General features: G+C 34.7%; 4 protein-coding genes across 5 annotated transcripts; 3 read left to right on the top strand and 1 right to left on the bottom strand.

The window, feature by feature from the left end:
- The first annotated feature begins 377 nt into the window (after window positions 1-377).
- LOC143562832 (uncharacterized) lies at window positions 378-3,055 on the top strand. 2 transcript variants are annotated; one of them, XM_077050535.1, is made up of 8 exons: window positions 378-495; window positions 855-1,220; window positions 1,322-1,436; window positions 1,529-1,838; window positions 1,978-2,050; window positions 2,287-2,377; window positions 2,514-2,593; window positions 2,668-3,055. In XM_077050535.1, the coding sequence occupies exons 1-8, from the start codon at window positions 427-429 to the stop codon at window positions 2,803-2,805; spliced, it is 1,242 nt and encodes a 413-aa protein (XP_076906650.1). In that variant the 5' UTR covers window positions 378-426; the 3' UTR covers window positions 2,806-3,055. The 2 variants fall into 2 exon arrangements, with proteins under 2 accessions (XP_076906650.1, XP_076906644.1); XM_077050529.1 differs by having other exon boundaries at window positions 1,316-1,436.
- Window positions 2,999-12,362, top strand: LOC143562191 (pectin acetylesterase 8-like). The gene is made up of 13 exons (XM_077050078.1): window positions 2,999-3,014; window positions 8,373-8,501; window positions 9,017-9,099; window positions 10,095-10,227; window positions 10,288-10,367; window positions 10,482-10,568; window positions 10,665-10,789; window positions 11,197-11,257; window positions 11,364-11,417; window positions 11,557-11,634; window positions 11,724-11,829; window positions 11,931-12,085; window positions 12,152-12,362. Exons 1-13 carry the CDS (start codon window positions 2,999-3,001, stop codon window positions 12,239-12,241), a joined length of 1,197 nt encoding a protein of 398 aa, XP_076906193.1. The 3' UTR covers window positions 12,242-12,362.
- A 968-nt stretch (window positions 12,363-13,330) lies between these two features.
- Window positions 13,331-16,180, top strand: LOC143563412 (pectin acetylesterase 8-like; the record flags this gene model as incomplete). Its single annotated transcript, XM_077050957.1, has 13 exons — window positions 13,331-13,466; window positions 13,541-13,623; window positions 13,799-13,931; window positions 14,023-14,102; window positions 14,198-14,284; window positions 14,395-14,519; window positions 14,612-14,672; window positions 14,814-14,867; window positions 15,139-15,216; window positions 15,289-15,394; window positions 15,484-15,644; window positions 15,723-15,992; window positions 16,039-16,180. Coding segments are annotated over 12 exons (1,194 nt in total), but the record flags the coding sequence as incomplete, so codon positions are not given.
- Window positions 15,661-19,992, bottom strand: LOC143563402 (WAT1-related protein At4g19185-like). Its single transcript, XM_077050949.1, has 7 exons — window positions 19,511-19,992; window positions 18,364-18,426; window positions 18,134-18,250; window positions 17,755-18,040; window positions 17,522-17,677; window positions 17,287-17,438; window positions 15,661-16,372 (listed from the first exon to the last, which is right to left on the bottom strand). Exons 1-7 carry the CDS (start codon window positions 19,702-19,704, stop codon window positions 16,201-16,203), a joined length of 1,140 nt encoding a protein of 379 aa, XP_076907064.1. The 5' UTR covers window positions 19,705-19,992; the 3' UTR covers window positions 15,661-16,200.
- Between the last annotated feature and the right edge of the window lie 1,650 nt (window positions 19,993-21,642).

The following is a 21,642-nucleotide window of genomic DNA, read 5'->3' as shown; positions in this document are numbered from 1 at the left end:
TCTTCTTATTTTTGTTGTCCTTTGTATTTTAACTTTACCCTTGATTCAAATAACTCGAAAGCTACTTTTGATGAACAACCCTACATTAAAATTAAAAAAAATTAAATTATATATTGTCACACATTAAAAATTGTATACGGACATACAGTCTTTAAAATCAACCAATTCAATAGGAAACTGACTAGTAAACAAAGGCTCCACAAATTTTAACATGCCTAATAAATACAAAACGAAAATGACTTGAAATTTGGAGGGAAGGTGACTCCACAAATGCACATGTTATCATGTCTGAAAAAATACAAAACAACTGACAGATAATTCATACATGAATCCAAGGCCATTTGTCATTATGATCCAGGACACAAATTCGAAATGTGTTCTCAGCTCATTTAATAATTAATACTCCATTGCCTTCTTCACTTATTGATGATGATGCAAACATCCCACGAAATTACCAGCGCGGCTGCTGATGATACCACGTATGCTGCTTCACAGGTTACTTCTTCATCTGTCTTCATTTTTGATGCTCAGATTGTAACTTTTGCTTGTGAAATTTGTGATTTTGGGTTATTCTTGCGGTTCACTCGTGTACCTATTAATTTGTTGATGTTGTTTCGTGATGCGACACCACATAAATCTTATCATAACTACACACCACTGACACATCATAAAGGTCGTATACATATCTATAAAGGGTCACACGGGGTCTTAATGACATATCATTCGGGCCATGATGTTTATACGAGCTGTATGAGTTAGTGTTCTTCCAAATCATACAGGCCGAATAACGTGTTGGAGTTAGTGTTATAAACTCACAAAAAGTGATACAACTTCATAATTTGATTGGTTTGCAGGTTGATAAAATTGTGAAGGAACCCAAAATTGCGATAAAAAGTTCTCAAATAAACACACATCGTGCAGATTTATCCCTCAATATACCAAAAAAACATGCACATTTCGGTCCTGTTATTTCATCCGATGGTGAGACCTCATCACGGGGCTTTTTCAAAGGTTTAAGCTTTAAGAAGAAAACTCCTGGTGATGGTGAAAAAAGTCCTCTTCTGGATCATGCAGTACAGCCCGAAAGCCCTCTCGTCACCAAGATTAAGTCCATATTTTATGGGAATCGCTCTGCATCTCTTCCGGTCAAACACGGGTCAAACTGGTCCCCTTCTACACCTGTTTCAGCTAGGACATATAGTGAGCAACAAAAATCTCAAGTATATATCTTATTCCTGCCAATTGCATGTTGGATGCGCGTTTAGATTGTGATTTATTGTCATTTAAAAATGATTCTTTATTGTCTCTCGTGCAGATAAAGGCAGCGAAACCTCCTGTTTCAAGGTCCCTCACTATGCCGTCACGGAACATTGTTATCGTAAGATCAATCTCATTTGCAGCGCGTAAAGATAATGATCAAATTGATAGTGATGATGGTACATATAGACTTTCATGTTGTAACTACAATTATTTGTTATGTGTTACTTAATTCTAACATAATTCAGATATAATATTTTTTTGTTTATAGATCAAATCAGGCCGGTTGAAGTGGAAAACGAGGAGGAGATTGCTGTGGAAGAAGCAATTTGCAGGGTATGTATGGATACATGTGATGAAGGGAATCAATTTATGTTAGCATGCTGCTGCAAAGGTGCACTTAAACTTATGCATGAAAAATGTGTAGTTAAATGGTTTAGTATCAAAGGCGACAAAATGTGTGATGTTTGTGGTAGAGAAGTCACAAACTTACCTGTTATGTTGTTTCGTAAGCGTAGTTATGCGCAACTACCAGCCATAACTGCACCAAATCAACAAGGTTTGGATCCAAGAACTATAAGGTGCATAGTTTCTCAACCTTTATGTATTTAGTTAATCATACTTGTCGATTAGGCGATAAATATATATGGCCAGGAATAGCAACTATCGCGTTTTTTTTTCTCTTTAGTTTAAATGGATGATTCTTATATGTTTATGCAGTGCCGGGCAGGATATTGTGCGGCTAATTTTGATAAGTACAATTTGCTACTTCTTTCTAATCGAGCAGCTTCTGGTGAGCGAGCATTTTCATCTTGGCGAACTTGATCCAAAAATTTCTTCTGTTTGTGTTCCAACTTTAAAATTTAAAAATAAGTGTATTTAGATAATTTTTCCAAAAAGAAAATATGTGTTTTGTATATTTTTAAGAATGATTTGAGGCTAATAAACTAGAAGTACGGTGGTGCAGTAATAAGATCTTTCGAATCTTGTATTTGCAATAGCCTTTATTTTTTGTATTTAAATTTGCAGGTTGATGAGCTAAAAACTCGAGCAGTTGTGATTGCTGCACCTTTCGCTTTTACATTTGGTATTTTATCATCTACATTTGCGGCTGTACTAGGTATATTCCGATAAAATTTTTTGTGTTATATCACACACACACACACGTATATATAGTGGCAATTTTAAGTAGAGAACTACAAATTAAAACTACATATATGGAACCAAATCTTATTACAACATTGTTTCAACTACAGCAATTAGAGAGTATATTTGGAGATACGCAGTTCTTGAATTTGCACTTGTTGCTATGCTTCTGCAAGTATTCTATTCGTGGGTACGTTAATTACACGATTTAAACGTCATCTAGTGCTTAATAAAACCATTAACAGTTGACTTTGTATGTTGCAGCTTCAGTTGAAGGCAACATATGCAGTAATGGTGTCTTCGGTTATAGGGTTCGGATTGGCTATGGCTCTAAATGCATTGTATATTCGTTACACTGTTTGGCGACTTCAACGTCTTCAAGATTACAACATCCTCAATTGATTTATATAAATATTATAATTACGTGTCGGCTGAGATTATTGTATGGTTAATGAGTTTGTAAGTTTTGATCAATTGCATGATTGAAATACATGATGAATTATATTTATAAAAAAGGTACACTTGTATGTTGCTTTGTGTGTTGGATTGGATTGGATTATGGTAATTGTTCAAATGTGATCCTCAAGGGAATCAGATGGCTTCCAATTCTGGTAAAATGACATACTGAAGTTAGTAACATGATTTAATGACTTCTAAATTAGTTTAATTAATGATAAAAGGTTACTAATGCTAAAAGTAGATTACAGATGCAAACATTATGCGTAAGTGTATTATGTGATTCGGTTGTAGTAGTTATCTACTTAAAATTGGTTATATATTGAACGAATGTACGTAACTTTTATTGGATTATGTATATTAACATTATTTTACATATATTTTTTACTCTATATTTCAAATGAGATTAGAAACACATAACATTTTTGTTGAAAGTCATACATTTGCCATTAAATCAAGATAGGGGTTAAAAATAAATACATGTGATATATTAATATAACACATGATATATATCTACATATACATATATACATGTGTGTGTTTATGGAGTAAAGCGATGTATAACTAAAACTAGACTAGATAAGAAAATATAACTTACTTGAGAAATCCTTTGGCGGCCAATATTTTAAATTGTTTTACACTGTACCAAGTTACATATATGAATCTTTTTGTTGAAACAACGTGAGAATTTGATCATTAAAGAATGTTTAAGAAGTTTCCTTTTAAATACTTTTAATATAATTAAAGTGTCATTTTTCTGGATAAGGTAATTCGTATATGAGTTGACTTTTCTTTACGTTGACATTTCTACATAAGTACAAAGTATACTAATACGAATTCGATACCCGGTAGTAATTAGATATTCTTTTTATGTTCTCAACTTCCAATATAAATTTTATTAAAAATGAAGTTGTATTTAAAATAAAACATTTTTTAGGATGAGTAAACTATACCGATCAGTATTGGTTCCATATTGGTACTGTGAAACAATAAAGCAAAATGTATATACAAACTATTCATAAAGCAAAATTTCCCTAACAATGTGTTTTGGGTTTCTACGGAATCACTTTATAAGCCTGAATGAAACACAACTAATAAAAAGTAGTATTAAGCGTTACACACGTGTTGATATATAGGCCGATTTGTACTTACCAGTTTCTCAAACATTTCAAATAACTAGATATTATTAGAAAAGCTATCCAGATATTATCATGTGTGGTACTAGTCTAGTAATATGGGACACAAAGTTTCAATGTGTGGAATCAATTTTCTGGTCACCAATTTATATTTCATTGTGTAGTACGTAACGATAGCTTGTTAGTAACCACCAACCAAAGTCACAAACACCTCTTGACAACTGCAGTTCTCAGTAGGTCCAACTAGAGATGGCCAAAAAAACCGGACGGGAACCGGTTTACCGGTTTAAACCGGAAACCGGTTTTTACGAAAACCGGTTTTTTAAAAACCGGTTTGACCGGTTTACAAACCGCCGGTTCGTCTTTCGGTTACAAGTTCTAGATCCAAAACCGGTTAACGAACCGGTTAATGGAAAAACCGGTTTTTTTTATTAACCGGTTATGGAAAAACCGGTTAACCGGTTTCTCCATAACCGGTAACCGGTTAAAAACCGGTTTTTGAACGTTGTATAACGGCTATATGCCCGTTTTTTTTGTTTTTTGACCGTTTTTTTTTTTTTACCATTTTACCCCCACAAACATCTATATATAGTTTAGGTTGGGTATTGGTTAGATCACACTCGATTATACAACTCCAAACGCTCTAAACGTTTATTTCATACGCGATTATTTTGTTATCTCACGCTCAATTATACCACATTACCGTCAACATGGGTGCCTCGAACACGGGAGAAACGGTCGTTCGGGTCATCCCCACGAAACGAAACCATGATGTTTGGCAACATTTCGACCTATGCGAAATGTCTAACGGTAGCCAAAAAGCTCGATGCAAACATTGTTTGAAGTTTTATGGCAAAGATGCAAACTCCACTTTAAAAGCGCATGTACAAAGGCCCTTTTGCAAGGCCTTGAAGGACGAATCGGGAAGTAGTTCGCAGCCGGAGATGACGAATCAAGGAGCGGTGTTTACGTACGACATTGAAGCGGTACGTCAACAGTTTTCAAACTTTGTGATTCAACAAACACTTCCTTTCAACCACTTCGACAACCCTCAATTCACGGAGATGATGCAAAACTATGTTCAACCACGCTACCAACACGTAAGTCGTTCGACCCTTAGAAGAGATTGTCTTAAAGCATGGAAAAACGCTAAATCCAAACTAATTTCATACTTTTCAAACTTACAAACTGGTGTAAACTTAACAACGGATGTGTGGTCGGTACCTCATGGTTCGCCCGACTCATACATTTGTGTGACGGCTCATTGGGTTGACCCTGAGTCGTGGCAAATGATGAAACGAACCGTTGCGTTTCAATTGTTTGATTACCCGCACACGGGTAGAAATATTTTTCAAATCTTGGATAAAGTCATTCGACAATACAAGATTGAACATAAAATCTTTTCAATTTCGTTTGATAACGCGTCCAACAATACGGCCGCGGTTGGCCATTTAAAATTAAAGTATAAACCTATTTGTGATGGAGCGTTTTTTCATAGCCGATGCATTGCACATATTATCAACTTGGCCGTGCAAGATGGGTTAAACGTGATCGAAACGCAAAGAAACAATTTTAAAAGAATGTTACGAGATGTTTTTAGCAACAATAAAACATTTTCAAGATACAAAAAATTTTGTGTAGAAGCTAATTGTCAATGGTTGGGGCCAAATTGGGATTGTCCAACAAGATGGAACTCGATTTGTAATATGTTTGAGAAAGCCATCCAACAAAAAGAATCATTAATTGCGTTTCATCAAATTTTGTCAAGTAGGGGTAAATGTGCACCGTACGATCCTAGAAACTGGTTATTGATTGAGATCGTTACGGAGGTCCTTCAAATTTTTAAATCTTGCACAACTAGTTTATCCGGGGTTTACTATCCAACAAGCCCCATTGCTTTACCAAAAATTGCTGTCATGTGCACAAAGTTGAGTGAACTTCATTGTAGGGGTGCACCTTATTTTGATATGGGTGTAAAAATGAAAGAAAAATTTAGAAAATATTTTCAAGAACTACCCGCTGTTTTGACATGTGCTGCTGCGTTAAACCCTTGCATCAATGTTGGTGGTGTTGAAGCTTTAATAGAAAAAATTTGTGATGAGCTAGGGTTAAACGACGATCAAAACCCCTATTATAGCCAAACTTTAAAGAATGCTTTCAACACCACCTTGTCAAACATGTATGATGTCTACCTTACAAAATACGGGTCGTCTTCCCAAATTCATGACTCGTTAAGAGCTGTTGCCCAATCCCAATCCCAAACCGACCTTGAAATGGGGATGTACTACATGATTTGGGAAGACGCCGGTAAACGTCAAAAGGTAAACACCCCAAGCAGTGAACTTGGAAGGTATGGTGGTACCAACTTTGTGAAACACATGACTCCGGATGAATTTAGAAGTCTTGATTTGCTGGCTTGGTGGAGAGGTAAGGAGGATGAGTTTCCGATCCTCGCCGCCATGGCCAAAGATTTACTAACGGTCCAAGCTTCCACGGTAGCTTCGGAGTCTGCTTTTTCTGTTTCTGGCAGGGTTATATCGATTAGGAGGACTCGACTCACTGCACCAGCTATAGAGATGTCGATTTGCTACAAGGATTACTTGGACTCTTTAGATAGGGCACAACATCAACGCTCACTCGAGGGGGAAATGGAGTATGAAGCGGGCTTGTATGAAGACGAGGTCAATGAAGGACACACTCAACCAATGACCGATGAAGAAGCCGCGTACGACGATTACCTAAGAAATAGCTCGGGATCGGGTAGCGAAGAAAATTAGTTAAAGAAACAGCAAACATGGAGGCAAATCATGAGTAAGAAACAGCAAGTTGTTCATGTAATCGTGTCTAAGCATTCTTTTTCCTAATATGTGCTCTTATTTACTTGTTGATTTGGATTTTTCTAATTTAGTTAAAGAAACAGCAAACATGGAGGCAAATCATGAACAAACTGCGATTGGGAACAACAGGAGCATCTGCTAGTTCACGATTTAATGTTTGTATTTTTGAGTTAAATCATGAACAACAGTTCTTGGCAGAGATTTCTTCAGTGTTAATGATTTAATGTTTGTATTTTTGAGTTACGAATATGCGATAACGATTTAATGTTTGTATTTTTAATGTAAAAACTATAAATGAAAGTTATGTGTTTTTAATCTTTGGTTTGTTTATACTGTGAAAAAATAATGGTCTTCATTAAGTACAAAATATAAAAAACAAATATTCGTATTTGAAACCGCGAAATTTAAAAAAAAAAAAAAAAAAAACCGGTTATTAAAAAACCGGTTAATAAAAAAACCGGTTTCTAAACCGGTCCTAACCGGTTAGACCGGTTAGGGTTTTGACAGAAAAAACCGGTTATTAACCGAACCGGTTTTTTTCCGGGCCAAAAAAAACCGGTCCGGTTAATAACCGAACCGGTTTTTTTAAAAAAACCGGTTTGTGCACCTCTAGGTCCAACTAATCAAATTCGGGTTTTCTCTTGTGTTGTATCCTATATGTGGCCCCTACGTGGAAGATAGAGTGAAGAAGAGTTTGTAGTTACAATTTACAAACCAATGTTGTGAGGGAAAATGGAGAGAGAAGAAGGAAAAAGAGGAGGCCGGGAGAAAGAGTTGGTTGGATAATGTGAAGGTGTTTTATGAAGATCTCAATTGGAGATGCTCTAGCCATAAGACGTGTTGCAATTTCAGTCCATGTCAACAGCCAAGATTTCTGATCTAGTATCATCTACTTAGATTCGAAGTCCGTGATTTATGAACCTAGTGAATTAAACATCGCAAACGCTACACACTGGCGACACACTAATCAAATTAAAAATATTGTATTTAGTTTTCATCGCAAACGTGTAGTTTAACTAATAATAAGTATAACTTTTTACATAAAATTTATGACACATTTGTGACAAAACTGGATACAATATTTTTTTTAATATTTATTTTTTTGATTACGTTTGTCACTACTTTGTAGCTCAAATTTGGTGTTTTTTACATGAGAAATGCATTGCAAACGTGCAACAATTTGCGACGCGTTTTATTGCGTCACAAAGTTTGATAACAAGTTGATCTTTTTTCTAGTAGAGCATGATCTTCAATGATGATCAGCTTGAGAAGAAAAAACGAGCGTCAAAACAATTAAGGGTTAGTTTCATGATTATCTTAAGTTCTAGATAATCACCAATAAACAAATAATTACTCTTTCCATATGAAAGTAGAAGTTAAGTTTTAGTAAACTAATTCTTAATTGCTGTTAATTAACTTGAAGATGGATAACGAAGTTAATTAAATTACACTTTGTTTAATTGAACAATTTAAGTGAATTCCAAGATGCACTCTTTTGTGACTTTATAAAGCCATGCAAATTTTGGTTTTTGCCAAATAGTAACAAAAATGGCGGCCTTTACAATATTATGCCAATGGCTATGCTTAATACTACTCATGTTGTCAAGAGCCGAAGGCTCAGATAAAGTTAACATTACTTTCCTCGAAAGCGCTGTTGCTAGAGGAGCTGGTACTTTTATTTTGTTTTCTCATACCCTACGATTCGTTCAGGGTCTAGATTCGGCCGAACGTTAAGTTCGTTTTCGAAAAGAAAAAAAAAAAGCAACCCTGTTGGCTGAGTTGGCTGAACCGGCCAGTTTTGAGTGTTATAACAGTTTCAGACAAAACAATATGTTTTTCAAAAGCATATAATTTTGTATTAACTTTTTTAAAAGATGACTATTTATAGAAATAACTTTTTATTCCTAAAAATAGAAAAATAAATAATAAATCTTAAAGTTTCTATGTAGTTTATACTGCAAACTTAATAGTAAAACATGTAGCAGATATTTCAAACCTGACAAACCGGCTGACTTGCTTCAGTTTCAATTAGCAATTGCTTCTGCAGTTTATGAACACCCCTACCCTGCATGACCGATGTTTGAGTACAATAATATATTTATTCATGCTTTTTGAGTTTAGTTTTGCATAGCGCGTGTTCTATATTTATTGCGTTGCTAACGACACATGTAATATGCGGTTCAGTTTGTTTAGATGGAAGTCCACCAGCATACCAGCATGATAAAGGGTTCGGAGATGGTGTTGACAAGTGGTTAATTCACATACAGGTTGAGATTATTGCCTTTAATTATGTGTTTGTTTGTTGATGTCCGTATGTTACATTATAAATACTTCAATTATATATTATTGTTTATCATATCACCCTAATAATATGGAAGATATATAAAAGAGTAAACTAGTGGCGTTTATGAACATATAAAAACTCAATGTTCAACTAAAATTTTGTTTATTGTAAATATAACTTAATTAGGTGTTGTAAATATTGTATGTAATCTTTCTCTTAACAATAATTTACAATACAGATGTAACCTAGAGCATCAGCATTCCTATAAGTGCACCAGCAACACTGTACCTTCACAAACCGCCACATCAGCACCACATTATATTATTAACTTTTCTCAAAACCGCACTTTTTCCACAACACAAAACTAATATTCACAAACGTGTCCTAGTAAAATTATATATATATAATATGTATGCATATATATGATTTGAGGTGGGGGGGTCCACTTCCCCGTCCGCATCCAAGTTTAGCACAAACTTCACCAACAAAAAAACTTCTCTCACAATGCTACCTCATCCTTTTTATTTGTCCTTGGCTTGCCACTTATATCCCGACCTTGATTCTTGCATCACGTTATGGATATATACAAAGTTATGAATAGTAATATCTAATCTAAATACTATAATATTTGGTTTTTGTTACATGTGTTAGAATATACAAAAATTTTACGTTGATCGTATTGATCTTTTAAAAAAAGTCCTCCAACGCAACGCCCAAACGCTCCCTTGTCTCCAACGGAATTCAGCGTTGTACCAATCTGATACGAGCAGATTTTATAGAGAGAGAGAGAGACACACACACACATACAAGAAATAATTATTTTAACTGATTGATACCTATTCTCATTACTCGTTGTTAAATATTACAACTGACCCTTAATCTAGTCCGAACACTATTAGGACTATAACATCCTAGTTAAAAAGTACTACTCCACCTAATTATAACAAAGATCAGTTGAAATTGGAATATTGTGGTTAGGGAGGAGGATGGTGCGAGTCAACCGAAAGCTGTCTTTTATATGTGAACAAGACCAATGGAGTTGGTTCATCCAAACTTATGAACAAGTTAAGGTTCTCAGGAATATATAGCAGCAAGCAAACTTCTAATCCAGGTACACACACAAAGCTCCAACCACATAATATTTGATGAAGCTAATTTGTTTGTTTTTCAGGCTTCTATAACTGGAATAGAGTTGTCATGAGGTACTGTGATGGAGCATCATTTACCGGAGATGTCGAAAAAGTTGACCCTGTAAGTCTCTATATATATATATATATGTATTAGTCTTGCATTTTGTAAATATTAATTAATGGTATTTCTAAATGAAACATAACTGTTTTTCTCACACATTTTGTATATTTTCAGGCTACTAATCTTCATTATAGAGGTGCAAGGATATTTACTGTTATAATGGAGGAACTGCTAGCACAAGGACTCAACAATGCATCAAGTGTATGATCCTCTAATTATGAATATATGTATATATAGGTGTGTGTAGATGTATGTGTTCAATCTGATTATAGGAGTACACTTATGTTATGGTGGCAGGCTCTTCTAACTGGTTGTTCGTCTGGAGGGTTGGCTGCAATTTTGTATTGTGACAAGTTTCGAGCGATGCTGCCGGCAACTAGTCAAGTAAAATGTGCTCCGGATGCTGGTTATTTCGTTCATGTGTATTAATCAATTTCTCTTAACTCATTTTCTTATAGAATTTCAAAAGGGGGCATGTTATAGCCACACCACCCTCATTTGACTTCACATCATCAAAAGGCTGTCCATAAAACACTAGACAGCCGTTTTGATAAAAAAGTCAAACTTTGAAAACTATTGATTAGAACGGTTGTTTGAACAATACTGTTAAACTTTGAAAATTATAGGTATGAATGGCCGTTTGGCTAATTCTCGGACGGCCGTTCTGACCATTGTCAACGGTCAAACTTTGAAGCCTTTGGGTCAAATTGGCCGTCTGACTTCTATACGGATGACTGTTTGAAACAGCGTCGGATTAGACGTCAGAAACAGTATGTATAGTTGGCCCTAAAAACGTCTTTTTTACTGACACGTTATCTCGGATTCACAGGAGAGACATTTCTGGAAAGCACCACTTTCAAATGTTCTTCACCAAGATTGTTAAACTACATGTTCTCTCCCTCTCTTTCTCTCATATTATATATATATACATGTATGTATACATGTTATACATATTGTTATGCTAGTTCTGATAAGATAACTTGATCTTGGTTGCAGAACTCAAAGATAAACTTGCCTTCCTCATGTACTTCAAAGATGAAACCTGGCTTGGTAAGCTCCTATATACATTTGTTATTGTCTTCTAAATTAATACTATCATCTTAAGTTCGAATAAAATGTTGACAACCATTTTAAGCTTCATAAAAGGTGTAAGAAGAACTTAATGCTAACAATTTCAATGCTGTTGCAGTGCTTCTACCCACAGTTTATTTTGCCAGAAATAAAGACACCGGTGTTTGTTATAAACTCGGCTTATGATTCGTACCAGGTTCATCATCTTGATCATGTGTTTTTTTCATAAACCATGCTTCTTGATTCGTGTTAACTCCAGTTCTTTGACTTTAATGCTGCATTCAGGTACAAAACATATTAGCGCCCGAGGAAGCAGACAAACATGATTTATGGTCTGCATGCAAGTTGAATACAACAAGCTGCACCGGGACACAACTCCTGAGACTTTACGGTTATTCTTCTATACAAACACTCGATGCATTAATGAGTTTGTAATATTACAGCCTAACATAGATATTAAGTTTCAATGATACTTGATTTTGTTACTTTCAGATTTTCGGGTAGATTTCCTAAGAGCGTTGAGGTCAGGAATGGGTAAATTCAACTCCACAATGAGAGGAATGTTCATCAATTCTTGTTATTCACACTGCCAAACAGGAACTCAGTCCAATTATCTTGGAGCTCCGGCTTCAAAGCTGGACAACAAGGTAAGCATTGTAACTTTTTCCAATCCAAAAAATTATATGTTAATATAATACTTATGTGACGTGCAGGCTATTGCGGAAGTACTCAGCGACTGGTTTTATGAAAGAAACACGACTCAATTGATCGATCACCAGTATATATTGCCTCGACAGTGTTAATTATGTTTTAATAAACGGTTCATTGATGAAAACTTATGGTCCTTAAACTGTGTAATTCTGTAAATAGTATTGGTCTTATGTATGTTGTGTAGAACTATGTCATTTTGTAAATATTATTCATATAGAACCCTGTAATTTCTTTCAATATGTGTAATTATTTAAGGATAACTGTTTCAAGCCATATTTATATTTTAATCTGACATCCCAATTTACAAAGGATACAAAAAAGGTGAGAAAAATAAACCTCATTTGAAAACTTTATGGAGGGCCATTTTTTAGATCTTCACAGAACAAATCAATCAATCATACCCAGTGAAGTCCCACCAACAGAACAAAGTTAAATAAAACTCGGTACACATTGTCAATGGGTGCTAACAGGTCGTGTTCACGGGTTAGCAAGCTGAACCCTGTACGAACCCAAAACCGTGTAAGCACATGAAGGCCGACATGGCAAACGTATTCAGTAGTTGACATGAACGCGACATGTTATGTATAAACTATAAATAAAAACTTCATTCATATTCTTTTTTAACTTTTAAATTTTAAGATACAGAATTAAACCCAATTTTTAAAAAGCTATAAATGTGTTAAATGACAACCTGTGAGCTTTCCATTTTTACCCGACCTGCTAACTAAACGTGTTCACGGGTTCGACCCGAAACCAGCATTAATCAATTTAGCCTAAACACTATCCCATGAATTTTGTGTTAAGTTCGCGTTACGTAAGAAATTCACACCGGCCATAAGTGCTAATGTAAGGTTTTCTGGATAAAGGTAATATAGATTAGTTGACTTTTCCTTTTCAACCTTTAGATCTGAATCATGTTTACTTACAGAATCTAAGGCACTATTTCAGTAGATTAGGTAATATATGCAGTTGCTCTGGATAATATTTATGTTAGAATGTTGACTAAATGAATATAAGTCAAAAGCTGTTTTGGTCAACTATTTCTCTCTCAATGATTATTATGATACATGAGCTGGACAACATGTTCAATAAATTACACATTCCATATACTCATTTAACTAAACCCACTTGAGCTGATATATGCAGCCTTTTCTGATCATAAAAGGACATGAAATATTTGGTTTTTGGCGATATCCAAAATGGTGTCCTTCACAAGACTATGCCAATGGTTGTGTTCGATACTAATGCTACTGAAAACCGAATGCTCAGACGATGTTGAAATGACTTTCATCCAAAGCGCGGTTGCTAAAGGCGCTGGTAACTTTATTTTTCCCAAACTTTGTGGACGTGTGTGTTACGTGTTTTTTTGTCTTATAAGTTGTGTGGTGCAGTTTGTTTAGACGGAAGCCCACCTGCATACCAGTTTGATAAAGGATTTGGAGAAGGTGTTGATAAGTGGTTAATTCACATACAGGTAATTAATCAGCCTCAAATGTACGTGTATGGTCAATTTACACACGCATTTATACACAGACATTTGCATACGCGTGCGTGTGTATATATTTTATCAAAAAAGAATTGTCTTCTTTAAGTATCATTTACTATAATCTTAATAATAAAGATCATTTTCAACATTCGATTGTGATTAGGGAGGAGGATGGTGTGAATCGACAAAAAGTTGTCTTTTACGGGTGAACAAAAGCAATGGAGTGGGTTCATCAACACTTATGCAGAAGTTTAATTTCACAGGAGTTTTTAGTAGTAAGCAAGAGTTTAATCCAGGTACATTACAAGTGCAATATCTATATCACACTAAACTCAACTTATATAATATATCTTTTGTGAAAATTTATTTTATTTTATTTTTTTTCAGGCTTCTATAATTGGAATAGAGTCATCATGAGGTATTGCGATGGTGCATCGTTCACCGGAGATGTTGAAAAAGTTGACCCAGTAAGTCAAAACGAACAAACGTACCCAATAAAATATCATCCCCTCTAAAGAAATTCAAAGCTTTTGTTTTTATTGTGAATTTTGCCAACTTTCAGGCAACTAACCTTCATTATAGAGGTGCAAGGATCTTTAATGTTATTATGGATGAATTGCTAGCAAAAGGACTCAACAAAGCATCTAGTGTATGCAACTCTTTCTATGTTAATGTATAAATAGATGTGTGTATGTGTATGTGTATGTGTATATGTATATGTTCTATCTAATAATAAGAGTAAACTTATAATGGTGGCAGGCTCTTCTAACTGGTTGTTCGTCTGGGGGGTTAGCTGCGATTTTGTATTGTGACAAGTTTCGAGCCATGTTGCCAGCAAGTAGTCAAGTAAAATGTGTTCCGGACGCTGGTTATTTCGTTCATGTGTAATATTCACTTTTCTTTTAACTCATCATATGCTTATTGAATTTCAAGAAACATGTCTTCATATAATAAATACATTATCTTTGATTCACAGGAAAGACATTTCTGGAAAGTATCACTTTGAGAAGTTCTTCACCAAGATTGTTAAACTACATGTTCTCTCTCTCTCTCTCTCTCTACACACTCATATTATACATATAAATATATATATATATATATATATATATGCATGCATGTTATACATATATGCATATAGTATTGCTAGTTCTGATAAGGTATTTGAATCTTGGTTGTAGAACTCGAAGATAAATTTGCCTTCCTCGTGTACTTCAAAGATGAAACCGGGCTTGGTAAGTTTAGTTTTCTTTCTTGCTACTCATATCTGCTCCAGAAGAGTAACATTTGACTTTCAAGGTCAAACTACAAATATTAAGCTTCACAATTAATGCACAGTCATCCGGCCTTTGAATAATAAAATTGGCATTCAGATTAATATATGGTTATACTTATAAGTTAACATAACTTGATGCCCATAAATCATGATTTGAATTATAACAAGTTGACCTAGAAAGTCAAACCCTTCTTTTACTGTGACAAACTAACATTATAAAACTTTTGCAGTGCTACTACCCACAATTCATTTTACCAAAAGTCAAGACACCCGTGTTTGTCGTAAACTCGGCTTACGATTCATATCAGGTTCTACATCCTCTCGTGTGTGTTTATATGTTATATCATGTGTGATAATGCTGACTCGATATTCCATTCAAGATACAAAACATTTTGGCACCAGAGAAGGCAGATAAACATGATTCATGGTCAGCATGCAAATTGAACATATCAAACTGTTCCCCTACTCAACTTAAAAGATTGCAAGGTCATCCTTATAAACAAAATATAGATGCATAATAAGTTGTACAGTACAACCTAACATTAATAAGACTTATGTGTTACTATCACTTTCAGATTTTAGATCAGATTTCATAAAAACATTGAGGTCAGGAATGGGTAGATCCATATTGAACTCCAAATCAAGAGGAATGTTCATCAATTCCTGTTATTCCCATTGCCAAACAGGAAATCAGATTAATTGGCTAGGAGATCCTGCTTCTAAGTTGGATAACAAGGTAAAAAGTTAAAAAGACATACACTTTTGACCTTTTAAAGTCAAAACAAGTATCCAAATAGTCTTAATATGTATGCAGGCCATTGCAGAGGTGGTTAGTGACTGGTTCTATGAAAGAAACACGACTCAGTTGATCGATCGCCAACATACATTGCCTCAACAGTGCTGATTTCTTCATATTCTTAAGTTTTTAACAAATGTTTCATGGAAAATAATGTTATCTTACTTAGAACTATGCAATTCATCGAATAATATGCATACTAGACACGTATTTGCTCTAAGCCTCTCGGTATCAATTCAAAACTAATAACGTGACAAGTAACGTAAGAAAACAAAAAATTAAAGATCCGTTGAAGATGTATATAGCTTTGAATGCCTTAAAAATGAAAACCAAGAATAAAACGCCAAATTTCATGCGAGCATTTAATATAACCAAAGTACCCGACTCTCGGTTTCAAGGAATGATGTATGTTTAAGATATGAAGCAACTTTGTATGATCCTAAAATGTAAGTCCCTATTAAAGTATGTTTCGCTCTTTTTTCCTTTTCAACAAGTATCAATCCACTATTTTTGGTAACGAGCTTGCGGTTCCCGAGAAAATGTGACCAATCAGTGGTAACTCAGATGTCTGAGAATGCCGACCGCCCAAAACCGCTTGTTGTTTTTCATGATACATCGCCCAAGTGACTAGATAAAGCCCCGAGATGATCAAGAATCCTCCAGCAATGCTGTTTGCAAAACAAATAGTTGGAATGTATATATAAATGAATCAAACGAGCCAAAAGAACACAATACGGGGCATGTTCATGCTTGTTCGTTTAACTTTAACCGAACAAACGATCGAACACGAACAATTAAACGAACATAGTTTCTTGTTTGTGTTGTTCGTTAAGAAAATGAGTGTGTTCGTTTGTTAATACTTAATAGCATAAACGAACGGTTCACGAACGTAAACGGACACTGACAAATGAACATAGATGAACGAGCATAACTTAGCAAACACTAACTAAAAGGAAACGACGTTGGACCAAAAAAATAAAAACAAAAGAAAACAGACTAAATTACAATCGGTGATATTTTAATTTCAAAAAGTTTTGACCAAACTATAATGGGCCTAAAACAATTTAATGATTTTATATAAAGTTATAAACAAGCATAAATGAACAAACAAATACAAATTTAAATCAATGAACTAAACGAACGATCGCGTACATAAATGAACAAACCAGACAGGTGTTCATGTTCGTCTAAATAAATGAACAAAAAGTGAAAAACATGTGTTCATTTCATTTGTTTTGTTAAATAAATGCATATAAACGAACTTCCAGTCGAACGGTTCACGAACGGTCCACTGAGTGTTCAATTTGTTTACATGCCACTATTAATGGATCAATTTGGGTATTTTGCATCTCTAACAGGTAAAACATATAAAATAACAATACTAGCTTAAAAAATAAACTGGTCAACTTTAAAATTCGGCCAATGTGTTGCAAAAAAACTCATAAATCTTTAACTTTAAAGTTGGTTTATTAATGAAATTATATAAATTCTTATAAACATATCTCAAAAACTACCCATTTTAGCTCGTTAATATATAAGTTGACTCATACTCGATGAACAAAAAGAAAAGATGGGAACAAACCTTCCCAAATATATCGGGCTTCCGAGGAAGATTCTAGACAGAAAAGCAGATGCAGCAGGTTGAAGTGGATTATAAAGTGCAACCAACGCGGGTCCAAGAATTTTGTTTGACCAAGTTAAAAGTCCATAATTTAAAGCAGATGCAATTGTTCCCTGATAGCGAACAAACAATATATCAAGTTTACGATCTGACAACTTGCAACCTTGACAAAATGGAAATAAAAAATAATACTTACAGCATAAAGTACCGCCCAAAACTCGGATTCAGTTAAACTCCAATCTGTTGACTCATTGTTCATGAAAAACGCTGTCGATACTAGAAAAATAACACCAAAAAGATAGGAATATGCTGTAACCGATAAACTTGCAGGATACCTAGCCAACACAGGGGCCTGGATAGATTATTAAGTAAAAAGTCAAACTTCAAATTCATTAAAAAAGAAAAGTCAACCAAAATGAAACTAATTACCTGAATAGCTAGAAAGGCTGCCATGCACATGCAGTTCCCTAATAAGCATAAGACACCAAGGTGCCAAGTGTCAACCCCGAGACCAATAAAAAAAGACAATAACCATCCAGCTGGCTCGGGTTGGCCCTGTGCGCTAATTTCATTACGTAAAGAAAGGTCATTTTCGGAATAACCGAATACAACAGGCCCACGGAACATGACCATGAAGATGGCGCCACAAACACAAACAAATGTACCTCCAACTTTCACCTGACCTTCAGTTTTGTGCAAATTCACGGTTTCTGTACTGCAGGTAAAACCACTTCATATGGGCTTGAAGAAATATATATGTATATATAGACTTAACATTAAAAATAAATAAATATGAAAACAAACTGACCCCATAATTGTAGCAAATATAAACGTAAATACAGGAATTGAAGGCTGTACAGCTGCAGCATATGTTGGAGTCGTGTAGCCAAGACCAAAAAGAAATAATAATTGGTTCCCAAATATCCTATTCAAGGTTAAAAGATCCAATATTTGCATGAGGAACATAATAATTCATTAAAAATAATAATAATAATAATAATAATAATAATAATTGTAGTTTTAAACATGTAATCTTACCCAGTTAACCCAAGAAAGAAGAATGACAAGAGGAATCGTCTTGTTATAGGCGGTCTGGTTCTCCTACAAAATAATACATAACTACCTTAACTTAAAGCTTTTTCAGATTTTGCATTTAATAAATGCATGTTCATTACTAGCAAATGATAACTAGGATGTTTGTTGAAGTATAAACAGGTGCACTGCTTAAAATTATTAATTTAAAAGTTAAAACACAGCTAAAAACAGCATATGCATATTTCAATTAAGTCCAAAGATTAATTTTCTCATTACCTACTAATCATATCAAATTATCACAAAACTATTCATTTTCAAACTAAGCTACACCTATAACAAATTAACAATGGTAGGTGCAAGTGAAATCAATGATAGAAATTTCAAATCAAAAATCAATTTCTAACCATTGCAGCTCTAAATTTTCTAACTACTAAAAAGATCTACACCAATAAGACTGTCTGCAACGCGACAACCCATCGTTCCCACATGCAGGCCTCGTCAGCATGCCACATCAGTTTTTTACTCATTCTTAAACAAACACATCTGTACCTACAGCACCGTCATACTCATCCTTCCCACATGCAACCTACTTTTTAAACATTTAATTTATTGACAAAAACAAAAAGAAGAAAATAAATAGATAAATAGACGACAAGCAGCTGCGGATGGAACAGCAATCACCACGGATGGCTTCGCAGACCGTCTAACACTGTAACACAACAAATGCATATTTCATTTAAGTTCATGGATTAATCTCCTCATTACCCACTAATCATATCACAAAACTATGCATTTTCAAATTAAGCTATAACAATGGCATCTGCAACTGAAATCAATAAAAGTAATTTCAAATCAAACATCAACTTCTAGTCCTAAAAACGCACCAAACGTCCATTAACTGTTCGGCGGGAAGTTCATTTATTTAATAAACGAACGAACGAACATGAACACATCTTTTCTTCGCTCATTTATGTTTGTTCATTTACGTTCATAAAGTGTTCGATCATACATTGATCATACATTCATGTTCGTGTCCGTTTAAACTTAAACGAATAAACACGAACATCTCCTAAATTCCAACTACCAAAAATATCTAATACAAGTCCATACAAATCCTAGATGACCACAACACATTTAAACATTAAACAACCTTTCGCGAAAATAAGCGATGGGAGCGAGGATCAATAGCGCAAGGACGTCGCGATAGACGCAGAACACAAGGCGACTAACACCAAAATTCAGAGCTACTTTCGTAATCACGTGAGATCCTCCGGCGAAAAGCTGCACCATTGTCATCGCTAAATGTGCTCGCCGTGGTTCTCCGCCGGCAAACGCCATCACCATTGAAATGATATATGTGTATGTGTATGTGTATGTATATGTGTGTTATATATAAAGAAACAAACACAAATGAATGGTTAATTAATGAGAATAATCAACGAAATTGGGAAGGAAATGATGTGAATTGAATGAATGAATATTAGTGAAACCCTAAACCCCAATTCCAAAGATTGATTGATTAACGCCATCAACAACTAGTCAATAGACTTAACGCCTTTTCTACGTTAATCTCTGCGAAGGGTTAACGCTGGTGAGTTTGTAAGGTTATACAAGTTCAGGGGGCTATGTGTAAACAATGTAAACTATGGGGACCGAAAACAGCTATTCCAATCTAAAACCAAGCTTTTCGACCCGTGTTTGATCCAAAGAAACGCCATAGACTTGATCTCGCTGATGATTTTTTCAATCCTTACGGGAATATCCGAGAATAAGAAGTTATTACGAGTGTGCCATAGACTCCAGAAGAGGCTAGTTAAAGCTTTAACTAACCCATCATTTAACAAACATGTTACGTTTTAACTATATATAAAAAAATTGTAAGGACCCTAACATTTTAAGCCCTCTTGGGGGTAAAGGGGATGACACCTAGAGGGTAAAATGGGTTTTTGACCCCAATCTTTACATTTAATGTCGTAGTTTGGCGGTGGATTTTCGGATGACGTGGTTGCTGGCGTCACATTATACCGTCTCCACAACACAAAGCCTAATAAGCTATTTAGAATCGGTTTGATAAAATTTTGCATCAACAAGGTTAAAGAGTTTGTGTTGAACTTGACTATATTTTAATAAACGAGCTTAAGCATGAGATTCATATACCAAGCTTTGTTGGATTCGAAATCAACATAGTATTATTTACACCCCGATTTGTATGTTTGATTACTCAATCCATTATGACCAATTTGAATATATGATTTTATTCTAGATTTAAACTCTTTATAGGTAACGGAGTTAAACTAGTCATATTTATTTTTTGTATCACTTTGTTTGCTAGTTTTTTAATAGAATTTTAGGTATGATAAATTTGATATGGAAATGTAAAAATTACGAGTGACAACTTTACTACTACACGGACCAACATCCAAGGCAAATATAACCGGAAATAGAATAGATCAATTGGACACTCAACTTTTAATTATGTGGCTCACCGTCATAAAAGTCATATACGTACATCTAAATGATAATTTTAGAATTCGTGGGTCTGGATATCTATCTGAAACGTTTTATGATTAAGTTTATATTAAAATATTAGAATTACTCTATAAAATAGTAACCAACTTTGAAAGTTACTTCAATCAGGTCACTGATAAAAACTTTTGTTCCAATCAGGTCATTGAACTTTCATTTTTGTTTCAATCCTAGATATTTTAACTGGATAGCAGTTAATCTAGTTTTTTAAAAAAAAAAACCCTAAAAAAATTCAAAATAATTAATAAAAAAACCATAATTCAAAATATAAAACAAAAAAAAGTAAAAAAACTAAAACGTTTCGTCCGTTGACCTCGATTCAACAAACAAAAAAACAAAAAAAACGACCTGAAACCCGTTTTGACCTTTCTGACCCAAACCTATTGACCCTAACCCGTTCCGACATGGAACCAAAACAACCCATTTTGGTCAAAACGTGTTGAAACAAGCTGTTAAGTGCTGAAGAACTGAAAAATCGCTTAAACGAGTTGTTAGGTGCTGAAATGAACTGAAAAATCGCTTAAACGAGCTGTTAGGTGCTGAAACGAACCGAAAATCGCTTAAACAAGTTGTTGGGTGCTGAAACGAGCCGAAAAATCGCTTAAACGAGTTGTTAGGTGCTAAAAAGAGCCGAAAAAATCGCTTAAACGAGCTGTTAGGTGCTGAAACGAGCCGAAAAATCGCATAAACGAGCTGTAAGGTGCTGAAACGAGCCAAAAAATCGCTTAAACGAGCTGTAAGGTGCTGAAACGAGCC

This window comes from Bidens hawaiensis, unplaced genomic scaffold, assembly GCF_021521415.1.
Source record: "Bidens hawaiensis isolate Kalapana, Puna unplaced genomic scaffold, B.hawaiensis_p1.1 tig00001179_1, whole genome shotgun sequence".
NCBI classification, from domain to species: Eukaryota; Viridiplantae; Streptophyta; class Magnoliopsida; order Asterales; family Asteraceae; genus Bidens; species Bidens hawaiensis.
This window is presented reverse-complemented; position numbering and strand designations above follow the sequence as displayed.

Coding starts and splice junctions, on each gene's coding strand:
- LOC143563402 (XM_077050949.1), bottom strand. CDS start 19,704: ATGGTGATGGCGTTTGCCGGCGGAGAACCACGGCGAGCACATTTAGCG. Junction 18,251..18,363: donor TTCTTTCTTGGGTTAACTGG/GTAAGATTACAT, acceptor AACCTTGAATAG/GATATTTGGGAACCAATTAT. Junction 16,373..17,286: donor AGCCCGATATATTTGGGAAG/GTTTGTTCCCAT, acceptor TTTTGCAAACAG/CATTGCTGGAGGATTCTTGA.
- LOC143562832 (XM_077050529.1), top strand. CDS start 427: ATGATGATGCAAACATCCCACGAAATTACCAGCGCGGCTGCTGATGAT. Junction 496..854: donor CCACGTATGCTGCTTCACAG/GTTACTTCTTCA, acceptor ATTGGTTTGCAG/GTTGATAAAATTGTGAAGGA. Junction 2,378..2,513: donor TACATTTGCGGCTGTACTAG/GTATATTCCGAT, acceptor TTTCAACTACAG/CAATTAGAGAGTATATTTGG.
- LOC143562191 (XM_077050078.1), top strand. Junction 10,368..10,481: donor ATGTCGAAAAAGTTGACCCT/GTAAGTCTCTAT, acceptor GTATATTTTCAG/GCTACTAATCTTCATTATAG. Junction 11,258..11,363: donor CCAAGATTGTTAAACTACAT/GTTCTCTCCCTC, acceptor TCTTGGTTGCAG/AACTCAAAGATAAACTTGCC.